This window comes from Pygocentrus nattereri, chromosome 2 (assembly GCF_015220715.1).
Source record: "Pygocentrus nattereri isolate fPygNat1 chromosome 2, fPygNat1.pri, whole genome shotgun sequence".
Taxonomy (NCBI): Eukaryota; Metazoa; Chordata; class Actinopteri; order Characiformes; family Serrasalmidae; genus Pygocentrus; species Pygocentrus nattereri.
The window spans coordinates 12,958,860-12,980,580 of NC_051212.1; the positions used below are offsets into that span (position 1 = coordinate 12,958,860).

General features: G+C 38.8%; 1 protein-coding gene across 1 annotated transcript; it reads left to right on the forward strand.

The window, feature by feature from the left end:
• Positions 1-1,969: 1,969 nt before the first annotated feature.
• LOC108436858 (leukocyte immunoglobulin-like receptor subfamily A member 3) lies at positions 1,970-21,120 on the forward strand. Its single transcript, XM_017713576.2, has 11 exons — positions 1,970-2,123; positions 6,668-6,777; positions 12,021-12,056; positions 14,534-14,830; positions 15,476-15,775; positions 15,993-16,259; positions 16,957-17,232; positions 17,353-17,625; positions 19,293-19,571; positions 20,156-20,389; positions 20,547-21,120. The coding sequence occupies exons 2-11, from the start codon at positions 6,747-6,749 to the stop codon at positions 20,672-20,674; spliced, it is 2,121 nt and encodes a 706-aa protein (XP_017569065.1). The 5' UTR covers positions 1,970-2,123; positions 6,668-6,746; the 3' UTR covers positions 20,675-21,120.
• The last annotated feature ends 601 nt before the right edge of the window (positions 21,121-21,721 follow it).

Genomic DNA, 21,721 nt, shown 5'->3' on the forward strand with positions numbered 1-21,721 from the left:
CACATTTAATTTGTGTTTTCTATTAAAGGGCCAATATCTTACATTTCTCTTGTATTTTGTTTTTTTCTTTGAAGTCCAGTTACAATGTTTACATGGTTGCATGTACCAAAATAGTCATTATTCATTTCTACATAACCATTTTCCAAACTCTCTTCATCCCTTACAATTAAACAGGCTTGTGCTTTCGTTATTGTGCCTTTAAAACATGTAAATGATCTCTGTTCTGATTGGCTGCTCTGTATTGTGTATCATTCACAAAGCAGGCTGAAACACTGCTTAAGTGGTGCTAAAGTGCTGTAGGCTGAGAAGGTAGACATATGAAATATGAAATATGTCTATGGCTTATATATGGACCATATGGACTGGGCAGTGAATAGTAGATTCTGAAAGTTATTCATATTTACATGTTACACAAAACCACTGATGCTACTGGTCCTTTCATGATTCTGTCTCTAAATGCATTGAAACTGCACTGCTGTTCCCTCCTTTATGTAGATCTATATCGAGAGCTACACTGATGATAGAACCCCGTGTTCACTGGAGAGTCAGTCACTCTGAAGTGTGAGATTAACGCTCATGATGGATGGACATTTCAGACGTTACCAACCAACAACATCACAATACAGTGACTCTGTTACTCTCACTGTGAAGGGTGAGTTTATAAATGTACTTTAATTTCCACAAATCAGATTATTAACAATATCACACACTTTTGGTTTTTAGGTGATGTTAAACAATACCGATTTCTCACCAGTGAACCTACACCTGTCTTTTGAGTTTTTAGAAGTAATGTTAATGATGGATAAATAGTGGGGAAGTGTAATTGGAAGTTGGTTTCCAATTCAGGTCCTGAAGGCCTGCTTGTCCTGCTCATTTTAGGGCTTTCCTTCTCTGCCACACACTTGACTCAGGAATGAATCAGTTGTGTTAGCGCAGAGATAACACTAAAATGTGCAGATCAAGGGGCCTCCAGTGGTCAGTCTCACAAAACACAATTAACTTCCCCAGGGTTCCAAAAGCAGTCATGGTTTACTCACTTCATGATGGTGGTCAACAACCTTCTTTGTTAACCCAGGTTTAGAGACCCAAGCTATAATTAAGTCACTTCAAACATAAGGAAGAGTCGAGCAGCTCATTTTCAGTGTAGGAGAAAGAAATCACACTACATACATATGTAGAAATTAAAGTTTTAACTGTTGCCACTGCCACTGTGCTGGTGCCCACTAGAGTAATAATTAGAGTAATAATTGCTTCATATTCTTGATATCTATGTAGTACGACTGATTTCCTCTGCTGAAAAGTTGACTCACAGCAACAGTGGAGAAGGTTAGGTTGTCCAGCACAAGTTATCATAGTGATCAATCCCAGTAAAAGTAATTCACCATCATACGACAAACTAGGCTAAGAAGAATATCCTGCCCTGTTACACTGGCCGCAGGACCAGGGTTAAGGACTAATGACAGTATTCTCTCTCCTCTCCTTTGCTCCCACAGCTTTACCCACAGCTACACTGACTGTAGAGCCCAAATGGAGTCCGGTGTTCACTGGAGAGTCAGTAACTCTGAAGTGTGAGATACAGTCTCAGAGTAACTGGAGATATCAGTGGTATAAAGGCAGCAGGAGAACTGCAGTCAGTCAGTCTAAGACAAACAGCTTCACCATCAGATCAGCAGCAGATCAGGATCAGTACTGGTGTAGAGGTGAGAGAGATTACAGACCCTCATCATCACAAGACAGCAACATATTGGGTTTCTCTGTTAAAGGTGAGTAATTACGGTGGTAAAGACTCTGAGATCAGTGTGTGAACTCTTCTTGACCTGAACTTTGCACTTCATATTCAACAGCAGAAGCACCTAAACCTGAACTCACATCAAGCCAAAAAGGAGCTGCACTGATAGGAAATCCAGTGGTTCTGTACCGTGAGCTGGATCAGTCTGCTGGATGAAGGTGTTTCTGGTTCAAACACACACAGAGCCCTGAGAATGAGACCAAGCCTGAAACACACTCCTACACCATCAGCTCAGTCAGTGTCTCTGATGGAGGACAGTACTGGTGCAGAGCTGGGAGAGGAACCCCAGTCTACTACACTCACTACAGTGATGCTCTCTGGATAAACGTCACTGGTGAGAAAAATACTTTCTGATAAGTGAAACTTGGAGGTGGGCAGTGTAGCTTAAACCCAGACTGGAACAAATGTCTTTTTAAAAATAAGTTTGGTAAATATAAAAGTGTCTTTCCGAAAACAGCTTCAATAGAAGTATAAAAGTATCAGGTCAGAAAAGTTCTCAAGTCCCTCAAGTACCTTACAGAATTGCATCATAACTTCTCAGTACATCCAGCAACAGTCAACACAAGAACCAAAGTCTTACCTTGCTGATGTACTTTGTACTTCATGCTAGCTTCTTGATGGCATGTGGACCTTGTCAGACACCAAAGACTTAAAAGTGGTGGTTGCAATGAGGACCAAGACACAGTCCCCTGACTAGAATTCCTGATACAAGATCTCCAAGGGAGTTCTGGGTCTTTGAGTTCAGGAGAGGATCAGTGGTCTGAGTGCTCAGACATACTGAGCTGGAGGAACGCGTGACAAACAGCTAAATGTATAATGACACAAATGAATGTATAAATAATCAAGAGTTGCAATCAAATCCGACTGGAAAATGGTTTGTGCCTTTCACAGCTACATACATTGATGTGTTTGCATAGCATTACTTTGGTTAAATTGCCTGTTTCGTGCAACAGGTAGAGGAGAGTGGGACATAACCCAACACATTTTGTTTTTTGCTAAATAATTTAGAAAATATTTAAGTTGAAATAATGTTTTTACACAAGCAACATATACATCTCTGCTACAAACAAACCCTAGCACCTACCGTTCATGTTACCTAGGAACCAATCACATACCAATTGAAAGAGCGGGTCATAAAGTTTCTGACTGTCAGTGGAACATGACTCCCTTCAGTCTGCGAGGAGATGCGACCCCTGAACAGAAAGCGTTCTGCGTTCTCCACTTCAATAAGAGTGAATTCATCATAACTGTGCAATGTGATTTTCATGGCCAGTGAACCACCAACAGCTCAGAGCGTTCGTTGTTGGTTCCACAACATTGAATGATCTCCAAAATCGCACTGAAAGAGCTGTGAGTGTGGCGACACCCGATATGCTCAATCCAGTATGGGATGAATTTGACCATAGCATTGATGTTGTCTGTACAGCTGGAGGAGGTTCACACTGAGAACTTGTAAAAGGAAATAAGAAACTTCATGCTCACTTAAACCTTTTATAGTTTACTGCGTTGTTCTGTAATGATTTACAAGTGAGATGTATCGTTCTGAAATCAGCCTTCAAACAACTTATTTAAAACCAAAACAATAACATCTATTAGATATACAAGTAAAAAAATACGCGCATTTATTTTATTTGTCTTTGTTTACTAAAGGTGGCTTAGTTGCAATACCATGTAATAACTAACCCTGCAGTACGGAGGCTGTACTTAAGCCTAACCAGCACTACTGTGAGCTTGTCACATGCTCTAAAACACTGCTAGACTGTAAGCAACAGGATGCAGATTACAATAATACAAGATTGGATTTTGTGATTTACACAAACAACTCAGTCACCAGAAAAACTTGTGTTGAAAAAAATGACTTACATCCCCTGAAAACACAATTTGGCACAAATCTCTTTAAAATGCAGACGAGGTTTTCTAAAATTGATTTTCAATGTGGTGATGTGGCCAGAAGAGCACACTGCTTGACCTTGTTTAACCACAAGTTCCCCACACTTCCCTACTTGAACTGACCTGCAAAACCAGCAAAATGAACATGAAGTGTGTTTACAGGTGAATAATCTTTTATGAAACACAGCAAAATGATTTGATAATTGAGCAACATACAGGGAAGAGAAAAACACACCAACAAAAGCTGGATAAAGAAAAACTATCGGTATGTAACCGGTTGCATCTTCATAGGTCCTGTGCAGAATTGTTGTGCACTTTATCGGTCAAACCAAGATGACACAGGATGTAAGAGCTGGGGTGTTATTTAGGAGGCTGTGGTGTGACTTCCAGTGAAAGAGTGGCAATGACATTTTCACCTGACGAGAAACTGAAACTTGATGATGTAAAAAGTTTCATGTATGGAGCAGTGCTCATTAGGCCTGTCATGATCTTGTTATTAGGTCTGTCATGACCATGAAATTTTAGCTGACAATTAATTGTTGTATAAATAATTGCAATTAAGATTATGATGGTCTGTTTTGTTCATTTCATGCAACCAGTTAAGTTGTAGTCTAAAGCAGTAGATTGGCTTTTATTAGCTATCTTGCTTAACTAGCTCTTTACTTTGAAGCTAACAAGAGATGATACAGTGCGCTGTACTGTGAGTGAAGTCTCTACACTTACACAGACTCAACTAAAGCTTCCCTTTTTGTTTTGTGAGCATATACACTAAAACTATCTATCAAACTAATAAACAAACATTCCCCCAAAAGTTTTGCCACAGTTAAAAGATAGAACTCTAAGCCCTGCTGATGACATCCTGTGTAAAAAAAAATAATGCGTGGCCATGACTTAAAAAGGCTTGGGGATGAGATAATTAAGCCACGACTACAGCAAAATTAGGCATGATCTTGTTCCTACACCTTACTAAGTCATGGCCACGACTTAATTATCTCATTTCCATGCCTTACTAAGTCGTGGCCACACCGTATTAACGCGTGGGATCGAGATCCTAATGCATGGCCACGCATATTATATTTGTTTGTATGGACGTCACCAGCAGGGCTCTGTAGATAAGTTAGAAAAAAGATTTGGCTGTCAATTAATGAAAACAACTGACCAACATCCTGCTTGGTGCAATACAGTATGATGATGAAATCTAATGACTATGGAAATTAACTGTGCTTAGATGAAATAATTGTGTTTATCTCAAATAATTGCAATCAGGTGATTATGCAATAATTTTAATAGGCCTAGTTTTCATCTGTGCAGGATGTTTTGTGTAAAATTGAATTGCAAAATGATTATACAGAAAATAAAGCAGGCAAGACTTAAATAGCCTCATTAGTCCAAATCATCCCTTATTGAGAGATGGTGGCCAGTGGAAATTCACTCTCACCCTGACCCTCACCAGGCAAGTCTATTATAGACAAAAAGATTTGCTTGAATCCACAGCATGTTGCAGAGATCATATCTGTACAAAAGCTGCCTACAGTACTGTGTTAATTTTAGGACATCATAAGGTCTTAATGTTATTATTATCATTATTTTTGCTGTTACTAGGTGTGTTAAAGCTTTGAAGAAGAAAAGAAGGTAAATTACCTTTTTTATGTGGCCTCCAGGCACAGACGGACTTGGCTAGCCCCAGACATTAGATTAGATTTGTGGTCTGAAGGCTGAAGTACAAACAATAAAGAACATTGTGGCACAGATGATTTTCTTCTACAGGTGCACTGATGTGCAGAGCAAGGGAAACAGCATCATCAACAAATCTGTAGGAACAGTAAGCAAATTTGCAACATCATATCACAAATCTTTAGAAATCATAACAAAATCACATTGTGATTCAAGTAATGTGACAATCTCTCTCTCTGGGCATCAGAAATAGTGTCAGTGTCATCAAAATATATATAGCACTGCTCACATAGCCATATAGTTATCTCAGTACTTCCTCAGTTACACTTAGTTACACCCAGTACTTACACTCAGTTACACACTCATTGGTCCCATATTTGAATATAAGCACATTAAGGATTATGTCGTTATTATGTTATTATTATCTTTTTATTATGTTTTTATTGTCCAATTGAAATTCAGTTTCAGTTCAGTTTCACTTTTCCTTCAAAATTCAGGTGAGTCTGACCTGAAACATTCAGGTAAAGAGGCTACAGATTTAGTGTAGTGCTTAAGTATGAATTTCTCTCTCTCTCTCTCTCTCTCTCTCTCTCTCTCTCTCTCTCTCTCTCTCTCTCTCTCTCTCTCTCTTTCTCTCTCCCCCTCTTGCTCTCTCTCTCTCTTTCTCTCTCCCCCTCTCGCTCTCTATCTCTCTCTCTCCCTCTCTCTCTCTCTCTCTTTCTCTCTCCCCTCTCTCTCGCTTTCTCTCTCTCTCTCTTTCTCCCCCCTCTCTCTCTCTATCCCTCCCTCTCTCGCTCTCTCCCTTTCTCTCTCCCCCTCTCTCGCTCTCTATCTCTCTCTCTATCCCCTCTCTCTCCCTCTCTCCCTTTCTCTCTGTCTCTCTCTCCCCCTCTCTCACTCTCTCCATTTCTCTCTCCCCCTCTCTCGCTCTCTATCTCTCTCTCTCTATCCCCTCTCTCTCCCTCTCTCCCTTTCTCTCTGTCTCTCTCTCCCCCTCTCTCACTCTCTCCATTTCTCTCTCCCCCTCTCTCGCTCTCTATCTCTCTCTCTCTATCCCCTCTCTCTCCCTCTCTCCCTTTCTCTCTGTCTCTCTCTCCCCCTCTCTCACTCTCTCCATTTCTCTCTCCCCCTCTCTCGCTCTCTATCTCTCTCTCTCTATCCCCTCTCTCTCTCTTTCTCTCTCTCGCTCTCTCTCTCTCGCTTCCTCACTCTCTCTTTCTCTAGCTCTCTATCCCCCCCTCTCTCTCTATCCCCTCTCTCTTTCTCTCTCTCTCTCCCTCTCTCTCTGTTTCTTTCTCTCCATTTCTCTCTCAGGAAGTGATGAGTGTTGAACACAGAGCATCGTTCAGTCAGTCAGTCAGTCAGTCAGTCAGTGAGTCATTACGGGGACAGTATGGAGTTCAGGTCTCTCTCTGTGATACTCTGTGAGTAAATGTTCTCTATGTCTTCATTAGAGTGAGAGCTGCTGTATGAAGTTGTTAATATTCAGTCTGAGGGCACTGAGATGATCAGCTTCTGTGTGATTAAGTAATAGAATGTGGCTCAGATGGTTTGCAACCTTTTCATTTATGCTGAATTCAGAGTGTGCAGAGTTTTTTCTAAGTTCCTTCTTTTATTTATGAGACTCTGCAGTGTGTTATGCTGCCGTGTTTTGAGTAAGGCTAAACACTAGTGACAAAGATCATATTTACACAGTTTCTCACACTCTTTCCCTTACCCCAAAAATCATCAGCCAGCTAAGACACATTTTAATTTTGCAGGGGAGCAGTAATTTCTTTCAGTAATTTTCTTGCCAGACATTCTTCTTATGTCCTGGTGTGTTTATACAACAAGGATCCCTTACTGAAAAGGGGTCCATTTCAGTAGTAAAATCTCAGATATTCTGCAGACTAAATACTTGCCAAACATACATAAGTTTTGCATCTGAAAGGATAGTTTGCAAGTTGTTAAGCTACTGATTTATATTTCTCTTTACATTTGAAGAGCAGGCATAGGTAGACCAGGCCTACTTCATCAAAAGTGTAAAGATTATTTATTAAGTTACATTTTTCTAAGATAATAAAATTTGATTTGGGCTCTGTTAATGTTGAGATTGTACAACCAGAAAAAATTGGGATGCTGTGCTGAATGTAAATAAAAATGCAATGACATGCAAATTATGTAAACCATATTTTTAAAGGATGATACTACAAAGACAACGTTGGCAAATTCTATTGTTTTTTGAAAAATATAGGTCCATTTTGAATTTGATGCCAACAACATGTTCCAAAAAAGTTGGAGGGCGGCATGTTAACCACTCAGTTTTACACCTCTTCCATGATAACACTCTGTAAGCGTTTGGGAACTGAGGAGACCAACTGCTGTCGATTTGAAAGTGAAATGTTTTCTCATTCTTGTTTGATATAGGATTTCAGGATTTCAGGTTCTCAACAGTTCGAGAAATATGAGTTGCCATATTTGTCATGTCATGAAGCACCAAATATTATCAGTGGTGACAGGTCTGATAGCACCTGGATGCCGTTACTACGGAGCCATGCTGCTTTAATATATCGCTGTTGTCGGAAAAAAACCTCATATCTCCAAAATTGGAACTTTACAGGAGAAAGAAAATACATACTGTAGTTTTAATGCAAATCAATGGAACCAGACATCATTCCAAGTCATTTTGGGCTGTTTCTTGTGCTCCATTCATCATGAAATTTACACACAATGTAAAGGGCAACAGGTCCTTTGAAATTCTGTCAAAAACTGAAAAATGACGTTGTCTTGCTGAAATAAGCAAGGACTTCCCTCAGAAAGACAATGTCTGAATGGCAACATATGTTGCCAAGACACGTATATATTGTTATATAAGTCAACCCTGATAGATCTAATACTCTCCAATAAAGCTGACAAAATTACTGCCTCAGGAGTTTTTGAACATGGCATAAGTGATCATTGTCCCATCGGATGCATTAGAAACAGCTGCACAAACAAAACAGGCTCTCGGTTGGTGGTTAGAAGAAATTTTAATCATTTCAATGAGCAAGCTTTCCTTTCTGACTTAGCAATGAGTGAAATCCATACACTAGAAGTCTCAGATGTTGATGGGGCACTAAACCACTTCAGTAAAACTTTTCTAACAGTGGTAAACAAACATGCCCCATTCAAAAAGTCAAGAATCAGAGACAGATCAAGTCCCTGGTTTACAGGTGAGGTTTCCTCATTGTTTAAGGCCAGAAATAAAGCTTGGTCAAATGCTAGACGCTCAGGGGAGAGAGACCACTGGCTTACCTTTAGACAGCTGAGAAATAAATGTACTTCTGCTGTTAGAAAAGCTAAATCAGAATATTACCTCAGCTTAATCACCAGCACTAGAAACCCTCAAAACTTCTGGAAAATAGTAAATTCTCTAAAAAATAATTCCCCCCTTTTTCCAACATCAGCTGATTTCTGCCCAGAAGGAAATATGTCAAGCCTTTAAATCACATCTTTGATAAGAACAGCACAAACCCATTGAATAAAACTGATCTCAGCTCTACTGTTTCTAGAACGCATGGTCTTTTCTCACTCCAGCCATTTTCTCCATATTTAGTTGCTAATGCCCTGGCTAATATTAATCCACGAAAAGCCACTGGAGAAAATGGGCTGGACCCCTTTTTATTGCGTCTCGCAGCCCCGATTATTTTAGAATACATTTTATACATTTTTAATCTTTCAGTCTTATCTTGCAGAATTCCCAGGGTCTGGAAAACAGCTCATGTAATTCCTCTGCATAAAGGTGGTGAGACAACAGATCTGAATAATTATAGGCCAATCTCAAAACTGTCGTGTTTAGCAAAAATGTTAGAATCTCTAGTGAACCAGCAATTGAAATCATTTCTTATGAAAATTCTGTTGTATCTAAATATCAGTCTGGTTTCAGAGAAGGTCACAGCACTATCTCTGCTACGACACTGGTTTTAAACAATCTTTATTCAGACATAGACAAGAAGAAACATTGTGCAGCTGTTTTTATTGACTTAACAAAAGCATTCGACACAGTTGATCACACTCTTCTTTTACGGAACTTAGAAAAGATTAGCTTTGATGCAACTGCTCTGAAATGGACCCAAAACTACTTCACTGACAGAAATCAATGCATGGCATTGAATAATTATAAATCAGAGTTGGTATCTGTATCTAAAGGTGTACCACAAGGTTCAATTTTGGGTCCAGTCTTATTTAATATCTACATAAATGACGTTGCTACCTCTGCTTCAGCCTCAGACTGCAAAATTCACCTTTATGCAGATGATACGATTTTATATTGCTCAGCTGATTCTATTCATGCTGCAACAAGAAAATTACAGAGCTCATTTAATGCTCTGCAGGTGGCGTTATATAACAAATTAGTTTTAAATGCCATGAAAACTAAGTTCATGCTGTTTTCCAGATCTTTTAATACTGATTTTAGTGCTGTAAATATTACTACCCTGGCAGGATCCACTATTGAGAGAGTCACGGAATATAAATACCTACATATGGCTGGATGATAAACTCAGTTTTAAACCACACATAAATAAACTAGTCAGTAAATGCCGACAGAAGCTGGGTTATTTTTATAGACATAAGTCCTGTTTCCCTATGCATGCCAGAAAAAGACTAGTTGAAGCAACTTTACTATCAGTGCTGGACTTTGGTGACGTTATCTATAAATATGCTCCCTCCAGCTCTCTCAAATTACTGGACCCCATGTATCACTCTGCCCTGAGGTTCATCACTGGAGATCCGTACAGAACTCACCACTGGGAGCTGTATGAGAAAGTTGGGTGGCCCTCTTTAACGGTACGAAGGGAAACACACTGGTTGATTTTTATTTATAAGACACTCTCAGGTCATTTGCCAGAATATATCATTTCATTGATGATTACAAATAACAGTAATTATCAGACTCGCTCTAGTAATTGGATCAGCTGCCAGGTACCAAGAGTTTTTACTGAACTGGGAAAATCTGCTTTTAGTCACAGCACCAGTGAGCTGGAATTCACTTCAGGAAACATTAAAACTCAGGTCACTGGTGTCACTCAGTCATTTTAAACTTTTAATATCAAACCACCTACAGACAGCCTGTACCTGTTTTACTTAATTATATTTATTCGTAACTTTTATTTTTGTATTAGTTCTCCTTAGTTTTTTTATCTCTTTTTATTTATTTATTTATTTCCTCTCATTTTATTTTAAGTTTTTATGATTACTTTTTTTTTTTTATTTGTGATATTGTACTATTACTTTACTAATTTCTTATCTATTTTTGATCTTAATTTCTTACCATTTAAATCTCAAGTTCTATTTTTTATCTACTTTTATCTTTTATTCACTGTTATTTTAAAATTTCTTTTAATTTAAAACGATTAAATGTAGTTATTATTTTCTTTGTCATGTCAATCCCTGTTTTTGTAAATTCTCGGCTACATTGAAAATGAGGATTGCCCTCAATGTACTTCCGAGTCAAAATAAAGGTTGATTGATTGATTGATTGATTGATTGATTGATTGATTGATTGATTGATTGATTGTTCAGCATTAATGGTGCCTTCACAGATGTGCAGGTCACCCATGTCATGTGCAATAATGCCCCCTATACCATCATAAATCCTGGCTTTTGAACTGTGAACTAATAACAAGCTGGGTGGTCTTTAGCCCGGAGGACATATTGTCCATGATTTCCAAAAAACTTCAACTTTTGATTTGTCGGACTACAGGACACTTTTCCACTTCTCCTCAGTCCACTACAAGTGAGCACAGACCCAGAGAAAGGGGCAGCATTTCTGGATCCTGTCTATCTATGGTTTCTACTTTGCATTTTAGAGTTGAGTTTAAATTAGCATTTGTGGATGCAACAATGAACTGTTTCACAGACAGTGGTTTTCAGAAGTGTTTCTGGGCCCATGCAGTGATTTCCTCTACAGAATCATATCTGTTTTCAATGCAGTGCCACCTGAGATCATGGCCAGCAAATACTAGTTTTTGGCCTTGTACCTTGTGTACAGAAATTTCTCCAGATTCTTTGAATGTTTTAATGATATTATCTAAAATAGATGACAAAAAGCAAAAGTTCTTTGTTATTTTACATTGAGAAACATTTTTCTTGAATTGTTGCACTATTTGATCGTGCAGTCTTTCAGTGGTGAACTCCTCCTCATCTTTACTTCTGAAGGACTCAGCCTCTCTGAGATTTTCACTTTCACTTTTTATACCTAATGATGCTACTGACCTGTTGCCAATTAACCACCAGGTGTTTTTTTTAGCATTACACAACTTTACCAGCCTTTTGCTGCCCCATCCCAACTTTTTTTAGAACATGTTGCTGATATCAAATTCAAAATGGGCAAATATTTTAAAAAATATATTCAATAAAATTTCTCCCTTTCAAAATTTGATGTGCATCCCTTTTTTTTTCTTTTTTTTGGAAATTGGGTATTGGATGAAAATTGTTTCCGCTATTGTTACAAGCCAAATAATCCCTTTTGCTAAGAGCTTAGTCTTACACTTTGGTAGCAAAATATCTAACCACATCACTTCAAATTTGATCATTGTTTAAATCTTCCCTTTTGTTAAATTAGACATCTGCTCTTATATTAACACACACACCTCCACCTTGTGGTCTGTATCGCATATTACTACATGACCTCTTCTGTCTCTTTTAGGGCTGATTGTGTTCATCCACTATGGACAAACTCAAGGTAAACCATTTACATGATTTTGTAATGTGCATTTAGATATATTTGCATACAGTGCTGCTTGAAAGCTTATGAATCCTTCATCATTTTGCGAATATCTACATAAATGTGACCCAAATATGATCACATCGTTAGGTCACAACAGTAGATAAAGAAAACTCAATAAAACATTAAACAACAGTTACCTAGTTTTTCATCTATTTATTAATAAATTATCAAAATTTTTTTTTGGCAAGGAATGTGAACCCCTAGAATTGTTGCTTTGGTAAAGAGACTAATTAGGCTCAGGAGATTCAATTAATTAGTTGACAATCAGGTGTGAATGTAGCTGATCCTATCCTGTTTAAAAATATCAACCTGAGTCTTGGTCTTTACCACATGCATTTGTGGTTCCATTTTTAGTGCAAGTCATGAAGGAAATACAGGGCCAGGGATTTACAAATCACTCAGACACTCAGACAATCAAAAACCAACCAACAACTCTCTATTTTAGGTTGAACGTTATCAGACTTTGACAAACCAGTGCTTTATATGGTAATGTCCCTTTGTGTAGTTAGTCAATAATCACATAATGCTTTTACACATAAAACTCTGCCATTAAGACTTTTGAGATGTGAAGCACCTGATGGAGCTGGCTTGTGACTGACTGACTGACTGACTCACTCACTGACTCACTCACTGACTCACTGACTCACTCACTCACTCACTCACTCACTCACTCACTCACTCACTCACTCACTCACTCACTCACTCACTCACTCACTCACACTTATCAAGAGATGAACTACTGGCACTCTAGGGAAAATTCCCAGTGGACCACTGAGAGAGAGAAAGAGAGAAATGGGACAAGTGGTGTGTTCTGGGCAAATACTGTATCTAGACACATCAGTGGCCCTCTGCATTCTCAGTGTGCTGCCACCCCCAAAACAAAGCATAATGAAAACAACCAGGAGAGTGAAGGCTAGCTAGAGAGTGATGGAAAGGAAACACCTAAAAAGCATAAGGAAATGGAACAGAGAGAACATTACTGAAATAAGACACAAAGAAATGAAGAAGTGAAAGTACACATACAGGTCATGACGGGGTTAGGTCACTGTTGTTGTACTCAGCTGGTCTTGACCAGTGGTTTTCAAACATTGCTTTATAGGACATATCAAGGCACTTTACAGAACTTAGTCATCAACTCACTGTTAAAACCTCAGATTTATCCCGAATCTTCTTTGCATGCATATACCCAAGAATGGGTTGTACCTTGGGATTGGATAACATGGGATCTCATGTATTTCATGTATAATCCTTGCATCTACACTCCGTTTCCTCTTTATCAGCTCTACTTACCATAAAGGTGCACTTTGTACTTCATCTGTTTCTCTGCATACTTTGTTAGTCCTCTTTTTATATTATTGAAATCAGTTTTTCCAGACTTGGTAGTGGACAGTGAATACATTCAAATGCAAAAGTCTGGGCACGTCTTGTTAAATGACGCTTTGTTGATATTTTGCCACCGACAGTCACATGACTCAAGCACCAAGGCCTTGGCAAATACATCAGAGAGAGATTGTTTTATTACAGCCACAGATCAGGATCAGTACCACAGTAGAGGAGAGAAAGATTACAGACCCTCATGACCACAATACAGCAATACTGTTACTCTTACAGTGAAAGATTTACTACTTTCATATTGTATGTATGAGACTGGCACAGAAACTACATAAAAATTATATTCATAAGCACCTAATATTGTCATTATTATCAAAGTCACTATTTATAAAGTGTCATTTTTACGCACAGTAAAGTGTTACATGAAACTTGTGTTTAGTTGAACTTGTAAATCAGTGGTCACCAAACCTTCATCCTGTAGCTTTAACAAGCTATAACACCCCCCCCCACCACCCCCCTGCCCCAACCAACAGACACACACACATATTTAAAATGACTGATCCAGCCAGATAATGAAAATTTGGCTTGCAATCAAACATTGAAATAGCATTGGCAGTACTGAAATATCTAATGAAGCAAGCAAGAATCCATACAGTTCCTCGTGTGCAAACCTCCTGTTACACTTCACCATTGGGTAAGATTTGTAAATTGTGGCCATGTCAGGAAGCACATGGTCAGCACCAATACTCAAATAGGATGTGTTATTCAAGCCATGCTTGATTGGTATTAACATGGCCAAAGTGTACCAAAAAACCTTTCCTACCGCTAAACCTCCACCAGCCTGGACTGTTAACACAAGGCACGTTGGGTCCATGGATTCATGCTGTTGGCAGCAAATTCTGACCCTACCATAAGTGAGCCTCAACCAAAATCGAGATTCATCAGACCAGGCTATGTTTTTCCAGTCTTCAACTGTCCAGTTTTGGTGAAACTGTGCCCACTGCAGCCTCAGCTTTCTGTTCTCTGCTCACAGAAGTGGAAGTGTGGTGTCTGCTGTTGTAGCCCATCCACCTCTATGTTTGTTTCTCTTCTTTCTGTAGATCTACCCAAACCTACACTGACTGTAGAACCAGAGAGCTCTGTGTTCAGTGGAGAGTCAGTCACTCTGAAGTGTGAGATTAAAGGTTATGATGGATGGACGTATCAGTGGTATAAACAGGATAAACAGAGTAGATGGAGTGCAGTGTCTCAGTCTGAGTATTACACTGTAAACAGAGACACTCTCACCATCAGAGCAGACGCTGTGATTCACGGAGATCAGTATCGGTGTAGCGGAGAGAGACATGACAGACTAACATCATCACAGTACAGTGACTTTGTTACATTAACTATAAATGGTGAGCTCATTAACAATGATTATTTCTTCTTTCATATTGGCATCAGCATTGCCATCCACATAGAAATACTGAAGTTAATCAGAATACTTTCAGTATTTTAGAACAGCGTTTGCCAACCCTGGTCGTGGAGACCCCCTGATCTGTGCATATTTTTTCTGTGCTCCCAACACACCTGATCTATGTAATCAGGTAATGAACATGCCTTTCCTAAGTTGACATAATTCAGAGTAGGGAAAACATTGAAATCTGCAGGGCGAGTGGGATCGGGGCTAGACGAGGGTTGGGAACCACTGATCTAGAAAGAGACAAGAAGATTTTATTTTCACTAGATTAATTTATAAATAGCATAGATTTGTCCTTGTTTGTGTCCATTTAGGGGGAAATCTCAAACAATTGACAGCTAATAATAAATCATAAAGATTGTTAATGTAACTTTAAATGTTATGTGTTAGATAGATAGATAGATAGATAGATAGATAGATAGATAGATAGATAGATAGATAGATAGATAGATAGATAGATAGATAGATAGATAGATAGATAGATAGATAGATACTTTATTGATCCCGAAGGAAATTTAGGTTTGGTCTCTGACTGTAAAATGTGCACTGAAAGTGATTCAACTTCTTTCTGCTGTTTCCACAGCTTTACCCAGAGCTACACTCTACATTGTAGAACCAGAGAGTCCAGTGTACACTGGAGGGTCAGTCACCCTGAAGTGTGAGATTAACACTTATGATGAATGGACGTTTCAGTGGTATAAACAGGATAAACAGCATAGATGGATTCTAGTGTCTCAGGCTGAGTATTACACTGTAAACAGAGATACTCTCACCATCAGGGAACATGCTGTGATTCATGGAGATCCGCATCTGTGCAGAGGAGAGAGACGCGACAGACCAAAAGTATCACAGTACAGTAACTCTGTTGCACTCCCTGTAAACGGTGAGGTCTTTAAATCATCAATAATCATTCTGCTAAATTTGATAATCAGTACCAACATATACACAAATACGAATGATGTATATTTTGAAGTGTGATGGCTCTAAAAAAAGTTAATCAAAAAATCTTTGAATAAGCTTTCTACAATTAAATGCTTAATCTTTGGTGGGGTAATTAACACTGTATGAGTAATTTTCTCTCCTCTCCTCTTTTCTCACAGCTTTACCCACAGCTACACTGACTGTAGAACCAGAGGGTCCTGTGTTCACTGGAGGGTCAGTGACTCTGAAGTGTGAGATACAGTCTCACAGTAACTGGAGATATCAGTGGTATAAAGGCAGCAGTAGAACTGCAGTCAGTCAGTCTGAAACAAATACCTTCACCATCAGATCAGCAGCAGATCAGGATCAATACTGGTGTAGAGGAGAGAGAGATGACAGACCCTCATCTTCACAACCCAGCAACACTGTTACTCTCACAGTGAAAGGTAAGATCACTGTTCTACTACTTTTGTATAGAAGGGGAAAACATTCTTTACTTTACTGTGTACACCAAATGTTTCAGTAGTAATATAAAAACATTTTTGTTGTTTTTCAGTTTTTGAGACATGTTCTGATAATACCTGTTGACCTTTACATTGTGTGCAAATTTCAATATAAATGGACAAGAAACAGGACACAATGGCTTGGAAAAAAGTCTGGTTCCATCGACTTACAAGTGAATTAGGCTGTTTCCTTCTCCTATAAAGTTACTGTTTTGGAGATATAATATATATATATATATAAAACCCTTCACAAGTATATATAATATAGATAAATATAGAGGTAAGGGTTTGCAATAGCCGCCAGCTAGTACAGAATACCCTACAAATGTTGAATTTGTATATATACAACTTAATATTATCTTAATAAATTCCCTGAGTTCTAAGGTCTGAACTTAACACTTAATTCCTTTTTTAAAAATAGTGTTTTTGTGGGGCTACAGTTTGTGCTGTTGGCTGCAACAAAGCAGTGGAAATGAAAAGGGGTAGCATCCACCAATAATGTCTTTTTGGTTTATATCTTGCTTGTTTGCCATTATCTGCTGTGTAACTAGATTGTCAACATGGCAGTCAGGACAGAATAGTCATATGACTGGAACTGATGGATATGCATGATTTAGTCAGGGTGATTTTTCTCCCACAGGTGAAGCAAAAGCTGTGTTGTCCATAAAGCCTGATAAACATGTGTTCAGAGGAGAGGCTGTCACTCTCAGATGTGACATACAGTGGGGGAGAGACACTGAATGCAAATACAGTTGGTATAAGGAAGCTAACACACTCTACTCATCCAGCACAACACAGGAGTTCAGATTCAGCCCTGCTGAAGAGTCTCACAGTGGTAATTATACCTGCAGTGGAGAAGACATAGGAAACTCGGGGTACTCTCAGAGCAGTGATGCTGTCACACTGACTGTAACAGGTGAGTGGGACCATCTCTTCAGTGTTCATCAATCTCTGTATCACAGATGAAAACAGATGTTTTAATTTTCAGTAATGGACTTGACTCTGAATATGCGTTGCTGTTTGCTTCTTTCTGTAGGTCTACCCAGAGCTACACTGACTGTAGAACCAGAGGGTCCTGTGTTCTCTGGAGAGTCAGTGACTCTGAAGTGTGAGATACAGTCTCACAGTAACTGGAGATATCAGTGGTATAAAGGCAGCAGGAGAACTGCAGTCAGTCAGTCTCAGACAAACACCTTCACCATCAGATCAGCAGCAGATCAGGATCAGGATCAGTACTGGTGTAGAGGAGAGAGAGATTACAGACCCACATCATCACAACCCAGCAACACTGTTACTCTCACAGTGAAAGGTAAGATCAGTGCTTGTATATCTTCAGTGTAAAGTTTCATCACGATAGATGATCAGATTACCAACATTTTTTAATATTTTTAATAAAATACAATTTTTTAATACAGCATATAGCCAGTGCTGTTTTTTTGGGGAAAATATTATTTAATGTAGTATAATTTGTATGTTATAAGGGTAGTAAAACCCCAATATCAAATCGCAGCAGGGTAAGATCTTGCTAGAATGTAGCAAAGTGAGAGTAGACAGAGAGTGTGAAGAAGACACCCACCAAGTCTAGTCAGTTGTCTGATTTACTCTTTGAATACTTTTAATAACAATGTTACACTTTGCTGACAAAGATGGGATATTTGCTGGAATGTTTTATTTAGTAATAAAGCTTGTTTAAAACAACTGATGTTGACATACGTTCTGTGCAACCAAATGAAACAGAAATCAATGCAACAATAAATCTATACAATAAAAATAAATTACAGTAAAATAAAAAATAAACAGGAAAAACCACAACACTGAAAATACTGCAATAAAATTGAGGCAGAACTGTATATAAAGGTGAACAAAGATTCTAAGAGTCTTTAAGTAGGATTTAAAAGTGTCACTGTTAGGAAAACATAATGAAGAGCAAGAGGCTGTTGCACGAAGAGCAGCCTCAGAAGATGCGTGCTCACCCGTTCCTTTTAAGCAGGACTGTGGAATAGACTTTTTCAGAAGACTTTAGTGTCCCAGAGGTAGAATTAAGAAAGTCAATAATGTGATGTATGATGGTGTTTTAGGGCCACTATTAATAAAAAAATAGGCTTCAAGAATAAAGTAGTAATATTTCGAATAAGAAATTGTCAGAATATTTAGAGAAAAAAGTTGTACTACTTTGAGAAAAAAAGTCGTCATATTTGAAGAAAAATACACATCAGCACAAGACTGTTATTAGTATAAGAAGTGCCTGAAACGGCTGAGCAGGAATCTGTGTCGTCACAGTACAGCAACCGAGACCCCAACGGGTTATGGCAGCACCGCCGCAGTTAGCCCACTTTATCCTCAAAATATTGGGATTTTTTTTTCTCTAAATATTCCAACTTTATTCTCGAAATATTTCATATTCTGACTTCATTGTGAAAGTCAGCTATTTTTTTTAATAACAGTGCCCCAAAACGCTGTGTCATCATAATATTATGATGGCAGTCCTTGTAATGCCATAAAAACAAACAAAATAACCTTAAAATTCACTCTGAACTTTGCTGCTAACCAGTGGAGTGAGATTAGAATGGGGGAGAGATGGTAGACTGGCTTTTTGGTTCCAGTCACAGTCTCTATACACTCTCTACATACACTCTCTATGGCAGAGGGTTTTCTTCTATAGTGGTTACTTCGTTTAACTAGCACTGTCCTATGTCAAGCTCTCTACACACCAACTCAGGCAGTTATATATCTCCAGCTGCATGTCCCACCCCACTGGAGGACCCCCATTACAGCTCATAGATGTCCCCTACATTGCCAGCGAATTGTCCATCACTCTGGCTTAAATCGAGCATGTATTTGTTCCTTTAATCACATCCCCTACAATATATATTATTAATTAAACCCATTCTTTCAGTAAACAGTTCAGTTGTGTAAATTTGTTTATGCCCACCATTAGCAGCACGATCCTCCACAGTGTGTCTCTATACTTTTCAGATACCTCTCCTGAAGTCTCTCTGATGGTCAGTCCCAGCAGAGCTCAACACTTTATTACTGACTCTCTCTCACTGAGCTGTGAGGGACAGAGTGACTCTACTGGACGGAGAGTGAGACGATACACACACAGTGAGAAGGTATCAGATTGTTCATCAGGCTGGGGATCAGTTACAGGATCTACATGCAGCATCAGCTCCCTCAGCACATCCCACACTGGAGTGTACTGGTGTGAGTCTGAATCTGGAGAGAGCAGCAATCCTGTTAACATCTCAGTGACCAGTGAGTTCTTTCAATTCAAAATGAAGCACAATTTAGTCTCAATTTAGTATCTATTTTCACCCTGCACACAGGGACACTATCGTTTAGCAAGCAAGCAAGCAATATATATTAATTATTAATTAATAATTTATATAGTTCTTTTTACAACAGGTGTTGTCACAAAGCAGCTTTACAGAACAATCAGTATTACAGAAAGAAAGAAAAGAAAAATCTGGGTCCAAGCCCCCATGAGCGTCGCCAGTGGCAACAGTGGCAAAGAAAACTCCCTAAAAGAGAAAGAAACCTTGAGAGGAACCAAGACTCAGAAGGGCAACCCGTCCTCCTCTGGTCTGAAGTATTAATATTAGTATTGTCTTACACCAGTGGTCACCAGCCGTCCTCCAGGAGATCTACTTTCCTACAGGGTTTAGTTCCAATTTGCACCAAAGATGTTGCGTCCCTAATGCATCTGAATTAGCCAATCGACTTCTAAAGAAGTTCATTAGCTGGAGCAGGTGTGGCAGGCAGTGGTTTGTACTAGATATTAGCAGAAGATGGACCTCCAGGACCAGAGTTGGTGACCACTCTCTCACTCTTTCTTACAGATGGTGCTGTGATTCTGGACAGTCCTGTTCATCCTATGACTGAGGGAGATACTCTGACTCTGCGCTGTTTATATCATGACCCAAAGCCCTCAAACCTCACAGCTGAGTTCTATAAGAATGGATCACTCCTCCAGACTCAGACCATCCATACTGTCTCGAAGTCAGATGAAGGTCTCTACCACTGTAAACACCCAGAGAGAGGAGAGTCTCCACAGAGCTGGATCTCAGTCAAAGGTTTGCTGAATTTAAAAGAAAGCATCTAAAAACCATTTTTATGCACCCAACATTCTGTACCAGATAACAATGGTTGTATTGTGTGTGTGTGTGTGTGTGTGTGTGTGTGTGTGTGTGTGTGTGTGTGTGTGTGTGTGTGTGTGTGTGTGTGTGTCAGGTCTGCTCAGGTCAGAAGCTTCATTCTCAGTTCTCAGTTTGCTCAGTAGAGTAATGGCAGCATCTCCATATCTGCTGGTGTCCATCATACTGGGACTCAAATGCTACAAAGCTCGAGGAGAGAACTGATAGTCTTCCTGTGGGAGACTTCGAGGAGCTTCACTGAGACAGAGGTTTCTATTTTAGTCTGAAACATAAACAATAGTCTAAATCATAAATTATCATCTGAAATTATCTTTACGGTGTATTTCGCAGCTAAACCTGAGGAAACTAACAGAACAGAAGCAGCAACAGAAGCTGCGGAATCTTCCTGAGTGTTGAATGTAATTCTAATCATGTGTGTCTGGAAACCTCAATTAGGGTTTACTTTATTGTGCAGGTCAATTAGGGAGGTTTTAATTACAGCTCCACTCCAACATCAATCAGGTTAATTTATTCTCTCTGTCAGGAACTGCAGTACTAGAAATGAGGCATCCGTGGTGCTGTTTCAGCACTCAAATTCAACTGATTATCAGAGTTTTGTTTATTTTTATTGAATACATTTTATTCTTGAAACATAAAGGTTCTAATTTTGGAATACATGTTTTCATTTTAGTATTATTTACATTTTTTGCATTATTTACATCTGTTTTGTTAGACGTCATACCTGGTGAAAGGCCCTTTTTATAGCATTTTCTCTTATTACTTCATTTCCACAAGTGTCCTTTATTCAAGCCTAGGCTCTGTTTTTTTCAAAGACTAAACAATAACCAAAGTGTGATTCTGTTCAGTCCACTTGTGTGTTTATAGTAATAAAGTATAATTATATTTTGCAGTACATATATATTTTCAACAGAATGACTTCAAGGGCCTAATTGGCATAGCAATATTTATTTTCCGAGATGGATTTTTTTAGGGCTGATGGTGTAATCTACTATGTCCTTGTCCTGCTATTTGATAATAACAATAAAGTCACAGTTCTCTTCATGTTTCTTATTTGTCTTTCTGTACTGTCATTCTGAGCTACCTGCCAGCACCTGTAGGAACATTTTAGCACTATATGTTTTCTAACAGGGTTGCCAAACTTGCACAATTGGGCTTTTTTTGTTGTAGTGGTTGGGAAAAACTGGTTTTGGGTAGATGGCCAATTTTTTGGGGTGTTTTACTGTTTGTGAATATCCCAGTTCATACAGACCT

Coding starts and splice junctions, on each gene's coding strand:
- LOC108436858 (XM_017713576.2), top strand. CDS start 6,747: ATGGAGTTCAGGTCTCTCTCTGTGATACTCT. Junction 16,260..16,956: donor TGTTACTCTCACAGTGAAAG/GTAAGATCACTG, acceptor TTTCTCCCACAG/GTGAAGCAAAAGCTGTGTTG. Junction 17,626..19,292: donor TGTTACTCTCACAGTGAAAG/GTAAGATCAGTG, acceptor TATACTTTTCAG/ATACCTCTCCTGAAGTCTCT.